Source organism: Dipodomys spectabilis, unplaced genomic scaffold (genome assembly GCF_019054845.1).
Source record: "Dipodomys spectabilis isolate Male_0828 unplaced genomic scaffold, ASM1905484v1 ptg000231l, whole genome shotgun sequence".
Classification (NCBI taxonomy): domain Eukaryota; kingdom Metazoa; phylum Chordata; class Mammalia; order Rodentia; family Heteromyidae; genus Dipodomys; species Dipodomys spectabilis.
In genome coordinates, this window is record NW_024870908.1 from 8,038,462 (window position 1) to 8,061,540 (window position 23,079).

Here is a 23,079-nt window from a genome sequence, read left to right on the forward strand (position 1 = left end):
TGCCTGAGCTGGCTTTGAACAGTGATCCTCAGATCTTAGCCTCCTTAGTATCTCGGATTACAGGCAAGAGCCAGTGATGCCCAGCCTAAATTTTTCTTTTTGTTACCTGTACTTGGGTTTAAATTCCAGGCCCTGCACTTGCTAGGCAGGTACTTTATCACCTGAGTGCCCTGCGTCCTTTTGCTTTAGCTATTTTTTGAATAAGACCTTAAGTTTTTCCTCAGACTGACCTGGACTTTGATCCTCTTTTTCATGCTTCCCACATAACTGGATGACAAACATGTCCCCAGCTTATTGGTAGATGGAGTCTCACTGATGTTCTACGTCAAACCTCATTCTTCCCAGACTTTGCCTCCTGAGTAGCTGGGTTACAGACATGCACCATCTCACCCAGCCAGAAATGTGGGTTTTTTGAGATTTGGTTGCCCAGAGCCATGGAATAGGGTATATGCTCTTCAGTGAAGACCTTTTAACTCTTTCTTAGTATCATCTTGCGAAAAACACAGAAAAACTGATCAGATTCTCTTCCCCCACATAGTGGGATGGATGGATAAAATACAAGTTTTAGGTAGAGATAAGAGGTTTGAGTTTATTTTAACTTAGAAAAATAACCAGGAACAGAACGTACACTATTAATTTGATTCTGGCATAAAGCCATTACCATCTGGTTATAAATTCTAACTTAATAAAGAAATACCGTAGAGACCTCATGGAAAGCTTCCTGGGTATTCTGCTCTATGAAAGAAAAATATAACTGGGTGTCCTCCTAAACAGATCCAGAATAAATTAATCCCAAGTGAAGGCAGAGAGCGGGGCGCCCACACCACTGCCTCCCCTGCCCAGCTTCCTGTCCCCACCCTTCAGCCGAGCGCGATGTGAAGCTGCAGTGGACTGGCTGGGGAAGATGGTGGCAGAAACGGTGGCACTTGACATATTCATGTATAACATAGTAAGTGTGCACGAGCATTGCACACACATACATACGTATATATACACGTATATATACATATGTATATATGACCAAGACTCACCCCGTGCCTGGGTACAAGCAGAGTCAGGGTGAGTCCTTCAGTTTCTAGACTAATCCATTATAGTGGCTATAAAGATGAAGTCCTGAGGAGGGTGCTTTCAGCACGGAGACTCTACATAATCATTGTCCAGCCCCCTGCGGAACCGTGCTGTCAGTGAGCGGCTGATGACAATTACCCGGGGGGCCATGCAGTCCTCCCTGCGGTGCAGAATGTTCCAGATGAGCATGGCAGCTGCCAGGGTGGCCAGCAGACAGGCACCAATGTTCAGATAGCAAGACCATGATAGGTTGGTGTAGGGGCCGATTCTGTAGAAGGTCACCAGTCCGATGACTAACACAAAACCTGCAGAGGGAAAAGAAATGTTCTAGAAGGTTGACTCTAAGGGGGAGCTCTGGCCAGGCCCCCTGGAAGGCAGGCTCCACCTCTGCCCAGCCCTATCCTTGGGTGGGAACTGAGCCACTTTGTCTCCGCCTTCGAGGGGCTCCTGGGGCCGGAGGGCAGGGGGTGGATATGGGAATGCTGTCTCTGGACTTGGGGGTCTCAGCACCGCCCCTCACAGCACAGCACCTCGTAGCCTGGCCCACCCCAAGCACTGGTAACTGTTAAGTCTGACTTTTATAAATGCTTCACGGGTTCAAAGCCAAAGCCAGCATGGATATTTTCTAAGTCTTATCTAGAAGCAGACTGGCATCGCACTTAGTCCAGATTCCTGTTTGTGCGTGTTCTCGCCGTGACCGTGCGCTCAGAGGAAGTGGAGATTTCCTCTCAGGTCAGCGTGGCTCCTCCCTCCAGGGGGATCGGCGCGGTCCGGCTTTCCTTGTGTGTCTGGCTTCCCCACTAGCTTCTGAAGAGAAGTGTGTAGTTCCGGAATCTGCCCCTTGTCTCTCTGCCCAGACCTCCTTCCCTGCTGCCGCCGCCCCCACCTGCCCACCCGGCAGGGCACTATGGGGTGGGTGGGTGCTGTTCAGTCAGGAGTTCCTGCCAGGGTTTCACCTTCATGGCCGTCTTAAGGGAGGCAAGTGATTTCATTTTGTTTTTCTAATATGAACATCAGGGGGTTTGCGCAGGATGCCAGGTGCCTAACTGGAGCCGTGACCACAAGAGGAAGAAGGCAGAGAAAAAGCTGAGGCCTTCCCTGGCTGGACTCCCCTGCTGGACCCCACCAGCTGGCTCCTGAACACCTGTGTGTCTGTCCAGCGTCGCTCCTCCCAATATGTCTCTGCTCTCCTCAGAAAGTCAAGTCATTCATGGTCCTGATGTCTGGTAGAGAAGACTTATCCCATGTGTTGGCCTGGAAGGGTTCCTCAGCTTCTAGACTGTTCTATTTCAGAGGCTACTCATAGTTGAAGTCCCGAGAAGGGCGTTTTCAGCACAGAGACCCCTTGTGGGCCTTGACCAGCCCACGGCAGAGCCGCCAAGTCAGAGAGCCCTGACGTCGGTTACTCAGGGCTCTGTGCAGTCCTTGCTCTGGTGAAGAATGTTCCAGATGGGCATGCTCTGTGGTCCCAGAGCAGAGAGCAATGTGGGAAGAGAGACAGAGACAGACAGACACACAGAGCCAAGGGTGGGAGGGGAGAGGGGAGGATTGCCGACTTGGCTTTGCTAAGATGTGAACATGATTGCTTCATTATCACTGTCCTCATAGGAAATGCGAGTTGAACACTTGCCTGCGTCGCATTGTTCTAAATGAAGGCAGTGCTCTGCAGTACTGGGAGCTTTCGTGTGTTGGAGAGCTCCTGGCTGCTTCCTTCCTACTAAAGCTAGTGCTCTGCGGTGATGCCCACTGGGAGAGGGAAACCTCCCACCCTGTGCCATGAAGCTCAAGCACTGTGCCTGCAGTCTGTGGGTCACAGAACTGCACTGAGAATGAAGATGCGCTCAGTATGCTTCCCTGCTTTTTACTTATGTTAGGGTGGATGATGCCAGCTAGTGCAGGGCCTTAAGCTTGTTCAACACCCAGAAGAAGTGGAATTGAGGCAGGCTAGGCTCAGGATGCCCACTTATGTCTTCAAAGACAAGAGGCGGTAAGTAAGGCAGGGTGTGAGGAAACCGAGTGCCGCAAGAAGCCAAGGCTGCAGAGATAGGCCAAAAGTACGGACAGGCAAGAAGTAGCGGGAGCTGCCAGACATCCATCTCCCTTGCCAGGGCACGACCCACTCACCTTTTTTTCCAGCTCCCCTTCAGTCTGTACATGTTATAGACTGTGTGTGTGTGTGTGTCTGTGTGTCTGTGTGTGTGTGTCTGTGTGTGTGTGTGTGTCTGTGTGTGTGTCTGTGTGTGTGTCTGTGTGTGTGTCTGTGTGTGTGTGTACTGGGGCTTGGTACAAGGTGTTTCGCACCCCTGCTCAAGGCTGGTGGTCTTTACCAGAGCCCTGCCCCCCAGTTCTGGCTTTTTTGCTGGTTAATGGAGATGAGAGTCTCTCAGATTTGCCTACCTTGAAGTGAGATCCTCAACTCTGAGCGTAGCTAGAAGGACAGCGTGAGCCACGCGCGCTCAGCTCACTTTTAGAATGTTATATGCCCTCAGCTCCAATTCCACAACATCCTCCACCAGAATGGCACATGGAATCTCTGTCTAGACTGGGGGTGAAGCACCCAGCAGGGTCAGCTCCCACACGGCTCCCTGGTCAGACTTGGGGGACAGACGGGCATCCCTGATGTAAAAAGAGGGGGTCTGGAGTGAACAGCTTGCGAGATATTTTCTCTGAAGACTTGTGAGCTTTGAGAACTTCAGAGCCGACCTTGAACCTTCTGGAAAGGACTGAAGTGCACTCATAGGACAGCAACTATCACCAAGCATTGGCACACTCAAAGAACAAACCTGCCCTCATCAACAAGGCCGCACAGGAATGGGTACCGACAGTTCTATTCCCACCCTCCATCATGGCCCCATCAACCCTGGCCGCAGCGACGGTCTGAGATGGGCTCCTGTGGTGGCTGCAGCCAGCCAGGACAGGGGCCTTGGGCGCAGATTTCTGAGCAGCACCACACAGGGGAGTCACACCTGGTAGCCCTGGAAGATACCAGACGGGCACCCAGAATCGTTCTGCCCCCAGTTCAGCTGCATCCTAGGTGAGAAGCAGCTGGGCATGGCCGCCCCCGTGTGGAAGGGCTCACCTGGCCCATGGGCTGGAGTCACTGCTCCAAGGCCTCCGCTGTGAGGACATGTCCCACAGAGAGAGTACAGCCCCTTCCCCAGGAGCAGGCTTCCTGAGGCCAGGCTGACACTTCCACCCACAGCCTGCCCGATCTCCACTGAGCGTGTCTCCCATGCCGCAGAACACGAGCCTGCCCACAGCCTGGCAGCCTTGGCTGGCCTCGTGCCCCTTCTGCCGCCTGTGGCTCTTAGACTCAGCCAAGCCAAGCCCTTTCAGTCCCTCTGTGTCTCCCTGCTCTAGATGCCTCATGCTGCTATCCCTCTGCCTGGCCACCCCATCCCTGATGGGTTGCGCACATCCTTAGCTCTCTCGGGGCACTTGGTATCTCCCATTGTCACTCCTCCTGTTTATTTTCCCATTGGTGCCCTCAGGCCTGGACCATGGCACCCCTGGGACTCTCCGTAACCACTTGCTAAGTAAATAACCCCAGGACAGCACAGCAGAGTAGAGTGTCGTGAGCCCTATCAGGGGACCAGGCCCCTGTCCCCCACCACGGCCGAGTCAGGACTGCACTAGCCCATGGAAGTATACATTCATCCAGGGGTTGATTTGCACTCGTCACATTTGCCTGTTTCAAGTGCTAGGACAGCACTAGGCATTAGTGCAGTACTAGAGTTCACAGATGGCCCAGGCCCACTGATTTGTCCTGAGATTGCTGGTTTCCTTTCTGGGGTGCAGGTGAAATTTGCACCGTGCCTGGGGCAGGTGGAGAGACAGGCTGGGCCCAGCCTCACAGAGCTTTCGTTTAGCAGGCTCCAAGTAGCGAGTACAGACCTTAAACCCCGTGCTGGGGGGAGACACGATATCCTGGGGCAGACGGCACACAGCTCCAGGGCCGCTATGTGGGGTTGCTCCCCTAGCAGCCTGGGGTGAGGGGTTCTCAGTCCTGGCTGATCCATTTTCTCAGGGGCACAGGGGAACCCTGGCCACCAGGCAGGCAAGAAGCAGAACAGCTCCCCCTGCAGCTCCCCTGCAGCTCCTCTGCAGCTCCCCCTGCAGCTCCCCCTGCAGGCCAGGCACTCATCTTTACTGTAATCACTTAACTGTTGCTTTAGTGACGTTTCTTTTTTCATTTTCCCCTAGTACTGGGGTTGGCCCTCAAGCATACTAAGCAGGCACTCTGTCACTGAAGTACACTCTACCCCTTCACTCATATTTCCTTTTATCTTTTTTGTCCGTCCTGGTGCTTGAACTCAGGTTCTGGGCTCTGTCCCTGAGCCTATCTGTATTCAAGGCTAGTGCTCTACCACATGAGCACACAACGCCACTTCCAGCTCCTTCTGAGTGGTTTATTGGAGATAAGAGTCATGGACTTGGGTTGGGGAGATGGCTCAGTGGTAGAGCGCTTGCCTTGCATGCATGAGGCCCTGGGTTCGATTCCCCAACACCACATAAGCAAAAAGAAAAAAGCCGGAAGTGGCGCTGTGGCTCAAGTGGTAGAGTGCTAGCCTTGAGCTAAAAGAGCTGAGGGTCAGCTCCCAGGCCCAGAGTTCAGGCCCCACAACCAGACAACCCCCCCCCCCCCCCCAAAAAAAAAAAAAAGAGTCATGGACTTTCCTGCCTGGGCTGGCTGCAAACCATGATCCTCAGATCTCCGCCTCCTGAGTAGCTAGGATGACAGGTATGAGCCACCGGTGCCCAGCTCCTTCACTCATTTTTCTAAGATTTACCATAGATTTTTTTTTTTTTTTGGTCAGTCCTGGGGCCTGAACTCTGGGCCTGGGCGCTGTCCCTCAGCATTTCAGCTCAAGGCTAGTGCTCCACCACTTGAGATACAGGACCACTTCCAGCCTTTTCTACTTATTTGGTGCTGAGGAATCAAACCCAGGGCCTCATGCATGCAAGGAAAGCACTCTACCACTGATCCACCTTCCCAGCCACACCATAGAATATCTTTGAAAATGGGCATGTCGTTGGCTGGTTCTGAAGCTTGAACTCAGAGCCTTGCTTTCTCACTCAGCTTCTTTGCTCAGATGATACTCTGACACTTGAACCATGCCTCCAGCCTGGATTTTTGCTGGTTAATTAGAGATAGTCTTAATGACTTTTCCTCCCCAGGCTAGCTTCAAATCTCAATGCTCCAGGTCTCAGACTCCTAAATAGCTAGGATTACAGGTGGGAGGCACCATCACCCAACAGAGTACACGCTATTATCCCTCCCTGCCATGGTCATCTGTATTGGTTACCGTGTACACAAATTCAAAGTTCAAAAACTGTGCCTGCTTCTGAGAACACTCAGAAGTGTGTGACTACATTTATTAAATAGAAATCCAGATATGTACAGATGACCTGGCATAGCCACCTCTGTCCTGAAAGTACACACTGGAAAGTGATACCGATGGTGGATCTGGTGTAAACCAAAGCCCGACAGATGCATGGTGAACAAGCCTGCACTCTACCTCTTCCATCATGAGCCTTGAAAGCCATGTGTTGGCACCACGATTGTTTTGGCAAGGTTCTGGGAGCCTCGCTTTCTCTGGCTGGAATGTAATACAGAAGCTGCCCCTTATGTGCCTGTTCTGCAGAAAAGCAGCGCAGAGTCCAGGTCTGTGCTCTGTGGAAGGGTATGACTGAAGTACACTCTGGAGCTGTGCAGGGCACTCACCCGTAATCTATTACAGTACTTGGAAAGCTGGTCTTGAACTACAACCACTACCAACGAAAAATTCCACATATCACTCATTCTGTGTGAGTACCCATGTAGGCTTCTGGTTTTCTATTTGACTTACAACAGACAGAGGCAGAAAAAGGACTTAGGGACTCAGAAGAGCCTCTCAGTACCCAGTCATACACAGAACCTTCAGAACTATGAGCCAGGCCAAGAACCTTCATGGATTGGGAAGGGGACACAGGCCCAGCCGTGGAGAGCCTCGTGCAGCTCCTGTGATTGACCATCATCCAGGTGCTGCTCTGAGTAGACAGATTTATGGACTAAGTAGACACGTGACACAATACTGTGGTCTTGTTCCATGTGTCTGCAAACAACCACTTGGCAACGCGGAGGCTAAAGTCCCAGTGCGTCGCTGACCTGGGCCGTCTGTCATCCATGAAGAGGCACCTGGGGTTGCTGGCTCCATGGGCTGCGCTGCAGACGGAACTCAGAAACAGCTTTTACTCTGAACCCTCTGCCGGGACAGTAAGAAGGCTGGAAGCAGATGGACCAGGGAGCGGAATCTGGCCTTCAACTCCGAGTTCTTTCTTCAGCCGCTCCCCCAAAGGAAGGCTCCTGTTCTCCTCAGTGTCCTTTCCCCTGAAGACTTTTCTCCCAAAACTTTTTTGTGATGTAATCAGTTTGTCCAGAAACAAACCCAAAGGGAGGGCTTCTGCGTACACTAAATGCTGCACTGGGGATCCATTCCATCTCCACAGAATCGCGTTGCCAAAGCAAACAGCCTCTTCCTGTGCGCCGGCCCCACGGGCGGTGTGGATGACAACGCAGCCAGAGAGCGGCCCTTTCCTCTCTTCCTTCCTGCCTGCCTGCCTGCTTCCCGGGGACTCGGCTTCTGTCACAAGGCCTTCCCTTTGGAATGAGTATCAAGCATGGCACACAGGTGGCATCAAAGCAAAGACCCTGAAGCTGATCCCCGATGCTTTACACTCAGCTGCAAGCCAACAGAGTGCCCGTGCTTCACGTGTAGCAGCACAGGCTGCCCAGGGGGCCGGCGTTTGTGTGGCAGGATCAGCAAACAAGCCGGCTCTCCACTTCCCTTGTTACTGGTCTTGAAAACCATTTGTTGGAAATCTGGGCAGATATTTTTTTTAAACCGGTTGTGGGGCTTGAACTTGCAGCATGGGCACTGTCCCTGAACTCTTTTGCTCAAGGCTAGCACTCTACCACTTTGAGCCATAGCGCCACTTCTGGTTTTCTGGTGGTTCATTAGAGATGAGAGTCTCATGGACTTCCCTGCCCAGGCTGGCTTCAAATCATGATCCTCAGCTCTCAGCCTCCTGAGATCTAGGACACTGGGCAGATTTTAATCAGATGGTTCCTCCTCCTCTAGGAGGCTCTAGGGTTTTTGAGGGAGGAAAGTCAAGTAGTTCCACAGGAGCCCAAAGCTCCAAGTAGTCTCAGATGGAGAAGGAAGGCAGAGACAGGAGAAGGTATGGCTGGGACACAGACTGTTGCTTGCAGACTCAGTAAATAGGATGGAAAGTGAGGTATCCAGTCAAGCAAGTCTATTTTATCTTCCATGACAATCTCTCCAAGTCTAAGAAAACAGAACGTTCCCCGTTGACCTATGAGATGCCAGTTCAGTGTTGGTCATCCCTGATGTTGGACAACATCAGCGTCTTCAGCAGCCCTGGGGTGAGCATAAGCTTTTCTGTCATGAAAAGAAATCGTACAATTTCCAGAAAAAGGAGAAAGGAAGCTGGCGGGCATGGAGCTGGGAAAGACTTGTGGCAGCTTTTGGCCAAAGTCAGCACTGCCTAGAGTGCCAGAAGCAGTCTTGGCAAACATGTTGATCGACTCCTGAATGAGAGCCACAAAACATCTCAGTCTGCACGTGGGCTTTGCGAAATCCAAGCTGTCAAAACTCAGGTGCAAGCACTCCAAAATGGACAAGTTCAAGTTCAATCTGGGAGAAGAAAAAACGGTAGGCATAGCACATGGCCCGGGCCTGTTGGCTAGCTTCCATCCAAGGAGATCTATTGTTGGGAAAAGGAAGACCTAGGTGCCACGAGGAAGCAACCCTGAATGAAACATGAGTCAGCTTCCACCGACCACTTCTTCCCAGGAGGCCCCTGAGCGCCGGCCGGCACAGATTGGTGCTTTGTCATGCTGGGGACTTTGGTAGACTGTACATCACCATTTTCCAGAAAGGGCTAGAAAGAGGTTAGACCAACAGGAACGGTAATGGATTTTAAAAGAGGATCTTTAGAGGAAGAAGCAGGAAGTGTAGCCTTTACCATCCCAAGGTTATCCTTGCCCACTGAGCTCCCAGGACAAGGGACAGGCCCACAGATCCTTGCACGGACCAAAACAAGAGTGCCACACTGGAGATGGTGAGGCCCTTCCCCACTCGGCCCAGTGCATGACCGCACTGTCTTTATACTGGACTCGGATGGGCAGCAAGACTGTGCCCGAAGCTTCGATGATAGCTGAGGAGTTGCCTTTTGAAGACGCCGTTGAGTCAAGTGCAGAGCTCAGCCAGGATTGGGATTATTGGGCTGGGCCTCACCTCGTGGGGCTTGGGTAGCAGACAGTAGGTCATGGGCACCGTTGTAAACACCAGGGAAGCAGGCAGGCTGGTAAGGCAGGAGGAACACTCCAGAAATACAAGAGTTCTCACTAGGACCCAGTGGGCATGTGTGGCAGGCAAGCCCAGGCTCTGCCCTTGGCAGAGAGGATGGCCACTCCGTGCAAGGGCCCCCAACAGGACTCGAAGGCGCGGTGACAGCCGATGCCATCCTTCAGACGCACTCCTGTGAGCACAGAAGCCCTGGGGTAGAGCACTCATCCAGGAGTTCATGGCAGACGAGGATAGAAACGGACTCGAAACCCGGGGCCTGCCCCAGAGTCAGTGCTCCTCGGGCCTCACAGTTCACTCAGATAGCTGGTCCCTGGGCGGGGCTCTGCCAGTCCACGCTGGCTTCCCAGCTGCTCCAGGAGAGCCCGTCATCTTCACGGGCCCCTTGCCCTGACCTGTTATTCAATGCCACTTCCCCTCTTCTGCTGTCCTGCTCCTATCTGTACAAATGGAGATTGTAGACCATGAAAGAGGCAGCAGAGAGAAGAGGCCACGAAAAAGAAGATGGAAAACAGCCGATGGGGGAAGCTGAGCCGGAGTGCGACAGGCAGACAGGCATGCGGCTGCCTGTGGGAAGCCCTGGAGTAGGCATCCAGGCCTGGACGGGCAGTGCCACACACTCAGTGTAACCAGGGAGGAGCTGGCACCCACTTGAGCACCCACTGACATGGTCCAGCCCCTCAACATAGGGAAGTGAGTGCATGGGCATGGAGTCTGGCACCACCCTGCTGCTACAGGTACCGTCGGGAGCCTTGCTGAGTGTGTGTGTAGGCTGACTGTACCCAGAGGTTCCGTTGGCAGGGTTGCTGAGTGTGTGGAGGCTGACTGTACCCAGAGCTTCCGTCGGGAGGGTTGATGAGTGTGTGTAGGCTGACTGTGTGTGTACCCAGAGGTTCCATCGGGAGGGTAGCTGAGTGTGTGTGTGTAGGCTGACTATACCCAGAGGTTCCATCGGGAGGGTTGCTGAGTGTGTGTGTGTGTAGGCTGACTGTACCCAGAGGTTCCATCGGGAGGGTTGCTGAGTGTGTGTGTGTGTGTAGGCTGACTGTACCCAGAGGTTCCGTCGGGAGGGTTGAGTGTGTGTAGGCTGACTGTGTGTGTACCCAGAGGTTCCGTTGGCAGGGTTGCTGAGTGTGTGTGTGTGTGTGTAGGCTGACTATACCCAGAGGTTCCGTCGGGAGGGTTGATGAGTGTGTGTAGGCTGACTGTGTGTGTACCCAGAGGTTCCATCGGGAGGGTTGCTGAGTGTGTGTGTGTGTGTAGGCTGACTATACCCAGAGGTTCCGTCGGGAGGGTTGATGAGTGTGTGTAGGCTGACTGTGTGTGTACCCAGAGGTTCCATCGGGAGGGTAGCTGAGTGAGTGTGTGTAGGCTGATTGTACCCACAGGGCCTCAGGAAGGAGAGAACAGGAATGTCCTCGTGTGTGTTTTGTACAAGCTCTAATGTCATCTACCAAAGAGAGGGAAAAACACGGGAGAAGGGAGAGGAAGAGCAAGAGGACCAGTGCAGAACTGCCCCCTGATGACATCCGCCATTGACCCACACCCACCTTTCTCCCCAGGACCCTGCCGGTGCCCACATGGCAGCCCAGAGTTCCTGGACCCCAGGCCCTGTCACCCTGACAGACTTTGGGCACCCATCACAGGGAGGGTGTCCAGGGTGGGCGGGGCATAGAACAAGGTGACATAGAATCAGTGTTCAGAAGATGGTGGAAGCAGCGTCGCACATGCAGGGTGGACACAGTAGGGTGAACAGCTGATGTTCACATCTCTGGCCCATCCACACTGCCATGAAGGCTCCCCCCCACCCCCGAATGCACGCTGCCCAGAGGTCGGTGTGAAGTGAGGGTGAACGTGGGCTAGCACGCTGCTCCTGCGGTTGCAGAGTAAATGGGGAGCCCCCTTCAATGGCCAGTTTCCAGGGTTTTCCAGCCGCAGCAGTCGGCTCCACATGCTTTCTCTTCCTCTTTTCATCAGCATCTTCCCCTGCCCGCCCACCTCACCCCAGCCCTAGGACTCGAGGTTCACTTGACAACAGGTAATAGCAGGCGTTTCCTCGTCCTGTGACAGGACATCCTGGCGCCCCGCAGTCTCTCCCTGGCTTTAAAACAGACCCGAGAACAGGAAAAAACCCAGCGCTAAATTTAGCAGGGTGATAGAAGAAAGGCACATAGCTGCTCTCTGTACTGTTTGTCAATGAAACAAGTCTAAACAGGCCAAATGCATTTCCTTTTTGGGCAAAACAGACCTGTCAGGCACGATGCTCAGGCACCAGGGGGTGAAGCAGCCTGGGGAGGAGGGGCACCCCCTAAACGTCTGCCCAGGCCCCTGCCTTGTGCTCTGCCATTTTCTGCCATTGCCCCAGTCTGAGGATTTCAGGACAGAGACTGCTCCAGTCCTTTCAGACACCAGCCCAGAAAACTCAGGTGTTCCCATATTCCCCTTCAGGGTCCTTACTGCTCAGCCCAGCTCCTCAGGCCTGCCCCCAGCAATTCAGTTTTAGCTAATGGGGAGCTTCAACCCAGTTTTATTTCCTGTAATACCTTACGTGGAAGCAACTCTGCCTTCTCCTGAAACAGGAGTTGCAGGAGGTGAGTTAGGAGTCCTGACAGGCCAGACCCGCAGCAGTCCTCTGATGACGCCAGCGAGAGCCTCAGGGACGGCTAGTGAGACACGGATGCGCGGGGCGCTGCTGGCTGAGCCTGTTATCCTAGCTACACAAGAGGCCCACATCTGAGGGTTGCGGCTTGAAGCCATCCCAGGCAGGAAAGTCCATGAGATTCTGATTTCCAATAAACTACTCAGAAATGGCACTGGCTTACTGGGTAAGCCTGAGCTTGAGCTCAGGGACAGGGCCTAGGCCATGATTTCAGGCTCCAGGATAATGCACAACAGCAAAGAAAGACAAGGATTAATTTGATTATCCTGATAGGTGTTACTTTTGAAATCAAGAACTATTACTTTTTTTTTTTTTTTTTTTTTGTCGGTCGTGTAGCTTGAACTCGGCCTGGGCGCTGTCCCTAGGCTCTTCAGCTCAAGGCAAGCGCTCTACCACTTGAGCCACAGCGCCACTTCCGGGTTTCTAGTAGTTTATCGGAGATAAGAGTCTCACGGACTTTCCTGCCCGGGCTGGCTTTGAACCGTGATCCTCAGATCTCAGCCTCCTGAGTAGCTAGGATGACAGGCGTGAGCCACCAGCGCCCAGCTGGTGCCTCTACAATGTAGAGTTTTTGTTTTTTGGTCCGAGACCTAAACTCAGACTCGGTATCTGGTGCTTTTACTCATTAGCTAGCACACTACCAAGCCACACCTCCACCCCCAAGTCTGGAGATTTTTAGACCCAGCTTTTCCAATGGGGTTTTCAAAATCTTCCATTTCCTCCTGGAAGGGATGGAATTTCAAAGGGTCACACATGATGGAGGCCCAAAGAGCAAAGAAAACTTTTATGGCCTTCAGCTCTATGGAGGCAAAGTGAGTAAATTTCCTACATATGCCTTGATGCCCTGATGCTTAGAGCAGACAGAAGAGAATGCCCTTGAGTCATGGGGGGAGGCAGGAAGGGGGCGGAGCCTATCCCTGCATGCCCCACCCCCCATTCATTCCAGTGGGGAGAAGGGCATTGCCCTGCTCTGTGGTTGGATAAAATACTCAGCAGTTTGCCCAGGTTCACATCAGTGTTGATGGGGTCAGGATGTCCCAGTTGTCTTTGCAGCAGCCCTGTATTCTTCCTTGGGGCTTCACAGCCCTCAGGCTCTGCCTCCAACCAGCCACTGGAAGTGACTTGCCCAGGGCCACACTACCGTGCTATTCATAGTGCTCGAAGAGCCAGGTTTCCTGATGCCTACTGGGGCACTGCCAGCCCAGGAATACCTGTCAGCCCCATTCGGGAAACTGCCATTCCTCAAGAAAGATAAGGGACTAGGATCCATTATTCCTAGAATGATTCACTGTAGACTTCCTGCCATTTCCTCTGCTGGAAGTGTACATTCAGCCCTGGAAAGGCCCGTTCTACCGCAGGACGGGCAGGAAGGCAGGAGAAAGGCAGGCAAGGCGGCTGACGCACCCCCTGAAGCCCTGAGCCCCCAGGGCCGCGTAGCAAGCCCCCCACCACTTGGGTCACAGTGAAAAGCTGCCATGGCTTCTCTGTCCAGAACTTCCCAGAACAATCATGCATAATTTCTGGCAATGCCGCCGCTCACCATCATTTAAACAACGATGTTTTCTTGTGTCCCATCCCATCTTTCCCAGGCTGATGAGTGGGTGGCAGATCCATGTTCAAAGGAAGCTGTCTGCTCTGGCCCAAAGCCAGACTTCCTGGCCTCCCTCCAGGGCTCCCCCAGCACTTGCCAGATTATGGTCTACATCTGTGTTCACAGCCAGGGTAGGAGCATGTGTGACATGCTAGCATCTTCTCTCTTTGCTCAGGAGAAGAGGCCTGTGCCAACTCCAAGCAGGGCCCCAGCCCTGACTCCCCTGACCTCCCCCTGTGCGGATGCCCATCTGGGTGGCGCCAGGCTTGCGCACTCCTCCAGCACAGGAGCCTGAACCCAGCCAGCCAAGCAAGGCACAGCACGTCATGTACAATGGAAAAGGAGCCGAGCACCAGTGGCTCACACCTGTAATCCTCACTACGCAGGAGGCTAAGATCTCAGGATCATAGTTCAGAGTCAGCTCAGGCAGGAAAGTCCATGAGACTCTTATCTCCAGTTAATGACCGAACAGTTAATGACCGAAAAGCTGAAAGTGGAGCTGTGGATGAAGTAATACAGTGCTACCCTTAAGCACAAAAGCTCAAGAACAGGGCTCAGACCCAGAGTTCTAACCCCAGACAACACCAAGAAATAATGAATTAAATGGAAAGGCCGTGACTGATGGAGGGGGGCAAGTTGTGTGCTCAGCCCTAGGCACGTGTTTCTGCCCTGCTTTTATCCATAGTAGTGACCTACGATGCTGCCTGTGGCCACACTTAGAGCTGCAACCTGAAACCACCCCATGCCACTTGGGTTGTAGAGTTCCTCCTGCAATAGCAGGTTCTAGCAGGTGTGTGGCCTCGCGGGCCGTGGCCCAGCCATCCTCCCTGCCTGGGGTACTTACTTGCCAGCTGGAATGCAGCGGCCATGGCTTCCTCCCAGCACTGGGACTCTGGTGACATCATGGGCAGGCCCGTCAGCCCCAGGACAAAGGTGAGCTGGCCCACCGCGAGGGCTGCCGTCGCCACCAGGTTGCATGCGCGCATCATGTCGAACTGCACTGCAGGCAAGGAGGGAAAGCGGGGATCAGGAGAGCCAACGTGCTCAGGGGCCCCACCAGAGGCATCCTTGTTTGGGTCCGGTTGTGGGACTTGAACTCTGGGCCTGGGCGCTGTCCCTCAGCTCTTCAGCTCAAGGCTAGCGCTCTACCACTTGAGCCACAGCGCCACTTCGGGCTTTTTTTTTTTTTGCTTATGTGGTGCTGAGGAAACGAACTCAGGGCCTCATGCATGCAAGGCAAGCGCTCTACCACTGAGCCACCTTCCCAGCCCCCAGAGGCATCCTTGAAAAGGCAGTAGGCACAGCCAGTGTCTTCTTAGGGCAGAACCTTCTGGAAGCCTCTTGCTCACCTGCCTTGCCCCATACCTCTTCCCGGCCACTAAAGTTATCCCAGCCCGTTTGGCTGCAGTGGCCACGTCTCCCCCGGGCTGGGCCCAGCGTTCCCCAGAGGTGCTGCATGGCAGCTGTAATCAGGGAGATGCATACCAACAGCGCTGTGTTCCCTGCCCCGGGGACCCCCCAAGGGCCCCTGCCTGTGGTTGAGAGACTTGGGCCTGCGGGGTGGCACTGAGGGACTGGTCTCAGCCTCCAACAGCCAGCCAGGGCAGAGCAGGGCAGACCTGTTGTGCTGAGCCCAGGCTCTGGTCACTCTGCACACCATGGGACCCCGTGTCTGGATTCTGCCCGTGCCTGCCTCCTCCACGGGGTGCAGCACACCGGGGTCTCAGGAGAGTGGTCAGGGTGGATAGCAAAAGTGGCCGAGCCACGGGGGAGGAGATTGTGTCTGGCAGAGAAACTCCCTCCAGTTCCACCTCCCAGCAAAGCCTGTGCTGCACTTTGGGGGGCCAGGGTCGCCCCGGTGTGCCTCTGCTCCCCTGCTGCACGTCACTCTGAGCTGATGTTGAGTCTCACAGGCTGAACTGTCAGCCTCCATAATCGAGAAACGCAGCCTGCCACGGTGCCCACTGGGAGGTGATCTGTGTGTGAGTGAGGGGGGCCTACAAGGCCCCATTTCCAGAGACTCGCAGTTCCTCAGCCCACTGCTCAGACCTGCCGTGGGAGGCAGGGAGGGGAGCGGGTGCCGGGACAGGGAGGGTGGGGCTGTGAAATGGCTGAGGCGGCATGCAGCCCCATATGGTTCACCATCCGCTTTTGTGGATGCTCATAGTCACGGAACAGTCAGAGCATGGTTCCCTGCTCCTCCACTGCTGCCATTGCCAGTGCCCTGCCCTCTGTGCCCCCCTCCTCCTGTCTCTTTTGGGGACCCCGTTGGTGGGCTGTGAGCCCACGGGCCTCAGAGGTCTCTGGCCCAGGGCTCTGCTCTTGGGGGTTCAGTGTGCCCCGGAATCACCTTCCCACAGGTTGGGGGCGGGGGTCATTGAGAGACCATGGATGAAAAGTGGCATTTTACCCCATCCCAGAGGGGCAAGAATGTGGGATGAACCCACAGAGCCCGTGGGGCCACCGTCCCCTGCCCGAGGCCCGGTACAACCCACCCGTCCGCAAGCACTCTTCGTGGGTCCTGTCTATATCTAGGCTTTGGAGTCTTGAGTCTTCCAGGGGTTTTAGGCCACTTCCCGCGCCAGGGCCCGGCCTGTCGTGCCTGTTGTGTTTTGAGTTGCTTCCTCCACAGCAAAGCCTCCTGTCCCAGATCCCAGGCTCTCCCAACATGTCTGCTCCACCCTGTGGATGGTTCAAACAGTTCTTAGGCTAGCAGGTCTCTTGAACAGGCTGCATATATAAAGAGCTACATAGACCTGGGCACTGATGGCTCACACCTATAATCCTTGCTCCTCAGGAGGCTAAGATGTAAGGGTTGTGGTTCAAAGCCAGCCTGGACAGGAAAATTCATTGAGACTCTTATCTTCAGTTTACCACCAAAAAACCCAGAAGTAGAGCTGTGGCTCAAGTGGTAGAGCGCTAGACTTGAGCAACAAAGCTCAAGGACAACACCCAGGCCTCAAGTTCAAACCCCCAAGACCAGGACTAAATGAATTAAATGCAGATCCCAGTCTAGATCTGTCCTCCATAGTTCAGGTACAGTACAGTCTGGAAGGACGTAGAGGAGCAGAGATGGGGGGGGGGGGATGGAAAGGTCAGGGGCAGGAGAAATGTTCTTTGACCATGGCACCGCAGCCTGTGGCCTGGGCAGATCACCGCACAGGGGCTTGCCAGACCTGGGGCCCCCAGACCTTTACCCTGCACAGCGGCGGGGCTGGGACCTGTGGTTTCAGGGGCAGCCTGAGTGGCGTGGCTCAGGACATGCGTGTCAGTGCAGTGAGACCAGAAAACGGAGCACAGACCTGACTGCCGGCCTGTCCTGTCCTGCCCTGCACCGTCCTCCCTCTTGTCCTCTGCCTGGGCTGACTCTTGTGTCCCCGGCGGCAGCGGCGGCCCTGAGTGCACAGCACTCTGCTGTGTGCCAGGCAAGTCTCTGCAAGGCTGCCACGCAGGCCTCTGCCTGGGTTGGATCCCTGTGGGTCGCTGCTGAGCCGCCAACCCCAGGCCTGCAGCCCCGCACCCAGTGGCTCGCCGTGTTGGCATTTCACCAGTGGTGCCGCCTTGTGTGCAGCCCTAGACACCCCCATGAGAACGTGGACAGGCCGTGTGCAGACCCTTGGCGGCGCCAGGGGCGCCCGGAGCCCAGCTGCGCCTCATCAAGCTTCAGTCATTGCTCGTGGACAGCCAAGGACTCGTGTTCAGAAAAGGACTTGAGGTGCTGGAAGACCAGGGGCACAACGGGGGGCGGAATCATCAGCTGGCAGGAGAATCCCCCATGATCCCCTCAGCAAAGACCCAGTGCGACAGGGGCCTGGACAGGACAGGGCTAGGACTGGCCCTCCCAGCCCCAATCCAGCATGCCTGGGACACCCGGCAGCACAGAGGGCCCTGGCCGGCTTGGAATGTCATAGAGTAGCCCACGTGTCCCTGGTCCCTTGGGCAGGCCTCTTGGGTGTTTGCCAGTGACATGCACTCCATGATGGTGAGCCTGCACTGGCATGAGATGTCGTCTCTACCAGGTGCCGGTGGCAGTGCTTGACGGCATGGCCCTGTTACCTGTCCTTCCCCCTTTCTCCTACCCCCCCCCCCCCCACGTCCTGTGCTGGTTCTCAAGATAGCCTTGTCTGCAGCCACAGACAGTGCTGAGGGGTTTGTAGAGACTGCCAGCTCGGGTGTGAGAGGTGTTTGTCCAGCTGGCCCCCAGGAGGGCTGAGTTGTGAACCGGCTTGGACCACGAATGTCTCAAGGACAGGCTTGGCTAAAGGCGAGGCAGGCGGCAGGTGGTCTGGCAGACCAGGGCATGGGTGCACAGGCCCACGCATTGCCGGCTCTGCGGGTAGAACAGCCTCTACCAGCAAGAGTGGCAAGTGGGTGTCATCCTGAATGGAGGGATCAGACCCCACCAGGAGAGAAGACAGGGCCGGTGCCAGCCTCAGTTTCTCTGCCTGTGACGTGAGGATGGCGTTGCCCCAACCCAGGCTCTGTGTGTGCTGTGGTCCGGGGACCGGGCCAAGAACCAGCAGCCATGCAGAGTGGTGCTTAGGACCGAGGAACTTGCCCTCAGCCAACTAAGTCTCATCTCTCCAAGGCCGGTGTTGCCCCTTCCCGGCAGGAGCCTTCTACCCTCAAGGTTCCGTGGTGTTCCGCAGTAGTCATCGGCAGATGCATGCATGGCTGCCTGTTTGCTATTTATGCCTCTGTCTCCTCCTTCCCCTCAAGCCCGAACACGCCTCCCCCCCCCCCCCCCCCGCCACCTCCACTCTCCCACCACCCTGCTGTTCACAGTCCCAAGGCCCTGACCACCATGGAAATGAACTTAGAACTCGCCCACACAGTCTCGAGCTTCTAGTTTATTGTACTCATCATATCTATTTTCAACCAAGGAAAACCGTCTTCCTCAATGTGATTATTATACCACGCAGTGTGGTAGAAAGGAAGCCCCGGGGGCGTGCGACAAATTCCCTACAAAACAAGGGATGACCATGCGGCCTTGCCCACCAGTGGGGGTGGGGCGGGACCTGCCCCCCCCCCCCCGCCCCATCCCTGGATGCAGCCCCTCTGAAGAGGACAGGAAAGCAGGCAGACTCACGTTTGACGGTGCCTCGAGACTCCTGGAAGCCTGCCGACTCCGAGCCCCAGCCCAGCGCCTCACAGTCCTGCGCGTCCACGTGCTCAGCTCTGGCCCCGGGGCTCGCTCCTCCCCGGCCCCTGTCCACCAGCCAGCAGGATCTCCACAGCCCCACGCTCCGCTTGCGCCCATCCTCCAGGGTCTGGCACACCCAGTTGGGAGTAAAGGCAGCAGCGTTGTTGAGGATGAGGGAGACCAGGGCCACCAGCACAGCTGTGGCCACAAGTTTCTGGACAGTCATCGCAGATTGCCGGTGTGGTCCGTTTGTCTCGGAGAAAATCCCTAGTCCCAGTCAGCCGCGGGGCACACAGGGAGCGCTGATGCTGCTAGGGCAAGCTAGAGAACATCGCCGCTCATTCTCGGAGGCCGAGCAGCAGCTCCAGCTGGGCGCACCCACGTCGCAGCGGTGGAGAGAGGCCCATGGGACAGGTCCAGGGGAGCCGCTCACGGCCCTGCCTTACCCTCCCTCCTGCACCTGGAGGAGGGCCAGGCCTGTGCTGAAGCTGGGCACCAAGAGGCCCATCCCAGGAAGAAAACGGGGACAGGAGCGTGAATCCAGAGTTGTGAGTGTGCCGTCTTCCCAGGAAGCGGAGGACCGGGAGGCCGAGGCCGAGGCCCCTCTCTGTCCTGTAGCAGCGGAAAACAAAGTTACTCAAGAGGGAGGCCCAGCGTGGGAATCGGCTGGCTCACGCTGCACAGCGGGCTGTGGGAGCCACTCCAAGCGGAACTCGGGGAGTGGTGTGGGTTCAGCTGCCTCTCTGCTGTCCAGGCCCCTGCCTGGTGCCCCCGCCACGAGTGGCAGGTCCTGGAACGCAGAGCGGCTGCTGCAGGAAAGTGTGTGTGTGCGCGTGTGCACACGGGCCTGCCTTTCCCTGTCGCTCAGCAGAGAGGAAATGATTGTTTTTGAAGCTGTTTTTGGTGAGCAGGAGGGCGTCACCAACTGGCTGCAACAAATAGCAGCCCTGCGCAGAGCCAGACACTAACAGGATGCGTTTCCTGATGGGAAAGGCCTGGGAGACTTGTGGGGCCCCCCTCCAGCCCGCCCTCCCTGCTGCCCGCCCGCCCGCCTGCTTGCTGTCCCAGAGGAGAGGCTGGGGATACCAGCTCTCGTACTCGTCCCTCACTTGTCACTCCTGAGCCTGGCCAGCTGCAGAAGTGGCTCCCGTGCTGGGCCTGGAGCCTAAGGGGCCAGGCACCGGGCCACCCACAGGTTCCCCGCACCTGGGCGCCTGCAGTACCCTGCAGTTGCTGTGTTCTGTCCACATAGCCTTGGGTGCACGCTCTTGGGGTGTTATTCAGGCAGAGCTTTTTTGTTTATTTTAGATGGCACTGGGGATGGAACTCAGGGCCCCTCACTTGCTAGGTAGGCGCTCAGTCATTCGGGGAACAAAAAGTTCTGTTGTCAGCTAGTTCCTGGGCCGTTAGATCACAGGCTTCAGGCATTTCCTATGGCCATGTATGTGCCCTGGCCTGGCCAGCGTGCTGCCCCGAAGCCCCCCACTCCCCGGGATTGGCGCCTCCAGTCACATGGCTGCGGGTGAAGTCAGCACTGACCACTTTTGGCCAAGGGTTTATTCCTCATTTCCCTAAGGGATTTTACCTATTTTAGGGTTTTCCCCACTGGAGGTTTTACCCAAATAGACTTCTTTCTGCTCTCCATTCTTGGATCTTGGTTATTAGCCTCTGTGCAGCCACTGTGTGGCGGGTTTTCAGCACCGTGAGCCTCGTACGTCATGCAGGGGATGGGGTGCCATGCGTCCTTGCTCACACCAAAGACCCTGGGTGTCGGGCATCACCTCTAATCCCAGCTAGCCAGGAAGCCGAGACCTGGAGGATCAGGCTTCAAGCCATTCCAAGAAGCGAAGGCTTTAAGACTCCCAACTGCAATTAACCAGCAAAATGCCAGACTGGAGGCATGTCTCAAGGGATAGAGTGCCAGTCATGAGCAAAAAAGCAAGAAACCAAAAAATGGGACCTCTGAGCTCAAGCCTGGGTGCGGCACAAAAGGAAATGGAAGAAGAAGAGACCCACGCCCACATCCACCACCCTTGGCAGGATAGCCACTGTTCCCCACCACCCCCTCCCCAGGAAGATTCGGGGTTCATCGTCTCCAACAGTCAGTGTTCCCACGCGCATCGTGTGCCAGATGGCTTTGGAATCACAGTGTACCCTGAAGCTTGCACTAGAAGAGAATCGGGAGGATGATGGCCCTTCCTGGGATGAAACTTCTCAGGATCCAGGGTTCTTGTGTGACTCCTGGGGAGGCCAGGGCCTTCCCCCCACCCCTCCCACCCCGGCCTCCATGGCAGCTCCTTCCTGTTCTGCCTGCTGTCTGCTGTCTTTGGCGGTGCCTTGCATTCCAGTCTGACTGCAGCCCCCGGCCGTGCAGCTGCCTCCCCTGCACCCAGACACACAGAGCAGCATGGCTGGGCAGCTGCAGGTCCCCTAGCTGCCCACTGTCCTGACGGAGGACTTCTGCAGAAAGCCCAGTCCCAGCTCAGGGCCGCCTCCCCACCCCACGACCACATCTGCTTCTGATTTCAGGCGCCCAGGGCTGATGAAGGACAGATGTGGTCACTCCTCGCAGACACTTGGACAACAGGAAACTCTCAAGACTTGGACGGGACTCGGAGGGTGTTCACTTCTTGGAACTTATGTCATATGCACAGTCCAGAACTCCAGGCTGGAGTTCGAGCTAGCCCAGGCTTGGCAAGCTGTGCGTGGAATGCTGAGAATGGCGTGGGGGTTGAGGCCGACTTGGGCTGGAAGGCCGCTGCAGAGCACGCTGTGCGGGCGGCAGGCGGCCACTCCCCTGGGTCCAGGCTATTCTGGCAGCTCTGGAGTTGGCGGGGGGCGGGGAGCCTGCTTTCCCATGGCTTATGCAGTGCCCTTAGCCCTGGCCTTCCAAACAAACCCTCTCAGCACTGGGCCTGGCTGGGCTGTACTTCCAGAGCCCCCCTGACCACTGACGAGAGCTGTGTTCACGCAGAAGACCACATGGAAATGACCCGGCGTTTCAACAACATGGACGGGCTTTGTCACACCCAGGGCCAGAGAAGCACAGGGACACTGAGTTAAGTCTAACCACCCTGGCAAGAGCACTGCCAGGGAGCCTCAGGTCACATGCCAGCTGCCTCTGCCCCCAGGGAAGTCCTGCACTTACCATCACTGGACACAGACGCAAGCTTCCATTCGCTCTCAAGACCAGCCAGAAGAAAGGAAGCTACTCTAGCACAAAGAGGCCAAGAGGCCCGCGCCACCCAGCCTGGCCCCCAGGCCTCGGGAGAGAGTTCTGTCCTGTGAAGTCGCTTAGAGCGTGAGGGACTCGCCACCGGGGCCTCTGACACCTCTCTTGCAGCCAGCCGAGGAAGGCACCGGCGCTGGGCCGCACGAGGACCATCGCAGAAGTGCCATCGGGCACACTGACGCCACCGAGCACGCTCACACCGGCCCTTGCACACACAGCTGGGTTGTGTACAGATGGCGGCGGCCTGGGAGCCCTCCAGGAGAGGCTGCCTTTGTCTTGTCCCTTTAAGGACACCTAGTTTTACACGCATGGCCCTTTCTCATTTAACCAGTCCCTCCGGGCAGAGGAGCAGCTGTGAGTTTGTGTGCTGAGACAGTGCTTTCTTGCCTGGCAGTCCTGACAGAGGGGGCAGAACAGCCTGTGCCACGGGCCATCCAGCGGTGGCAGGCAGGGAGGCGCCGGGCCGCAGCCCTGCCACAGCTAGCCGCTGCTGCCTCGTAGCCGCCGTGACCCATTTGGATTCCAAAGCCAGAGGATGCGGCCTGCTTCCTGGGGGACGGTGATAGGCACCTCCCGGAGGCCCCGCCCCGCCCGCCGGGGGCCACCTTCACCACAGCAGTTCTCTTGTGTATCCTAGGAATTGTGGGCCTGCCGGTGAGAAGCCCCAGGAGAGGCCAACAAAGGAGGAGCCCCAGGGGAAGGGGGTGGACGTCTCTCCCCGACCCCCGGCAGGCTGGTCCCGCCTGGGGTTTAGGTCGATGTGTCTACCCGGTTCCCAGCCCAGTGCCACAGGCATACGTGCAGCCTCTGGTCCAGCCTTCCCTCGTACTCCAGGGGTGTCCTGCTGAAACGCATGTGTCTTGCCTGCCCTCCCTACACCCCAAGACATGCATCTGCTAAACCAGTCATGACAGGACCCAAGCAGATCTGACTGTCAGCATGCAAGAAAGGCCACCTGGAAGTGTGGCTTCAGTCCCGGCCCCCACAGCCATAGCCTCCCTGGACAGAGCCTGGAAG

General features: G+C 56.0%; 2 protein-coding genes across 3 annotated transcripts in view; one reads left to right on the plus strand and one right to left on the minus strand.

Annotated features, from left to right (window-relative positions):
* Ift140 (intraflagellar transport 140) overlaps positions 1-23,079 on the plus strand; it is a 56,959-nt gene that overhangs the window by 24,816 nt on the left and 9,064 nt on the right. The window lies entirely within an intron of this gene.
* On the minus strand, positions 576-19,478 carry Tmem204 (transmembrane protein 204). The gene is made up of 3 exons (XM_042698160.1): positions 18,777-19,478; positions 14,532-14,687; positions 576-1,373 (listed from the first exon to the last, which is right to left on the minus strand). The coding sequence occupies exons 1-3, from the start codon at positions 19,054-19,056 to the stop codon at positions 1,129-1,131; spliced, it is 681 nt and encodes a 226-aa protein (XP_042554094.1). The 5' UTR covers positions 19,057-19,478; the 3' UTR covers positions 576-1,128.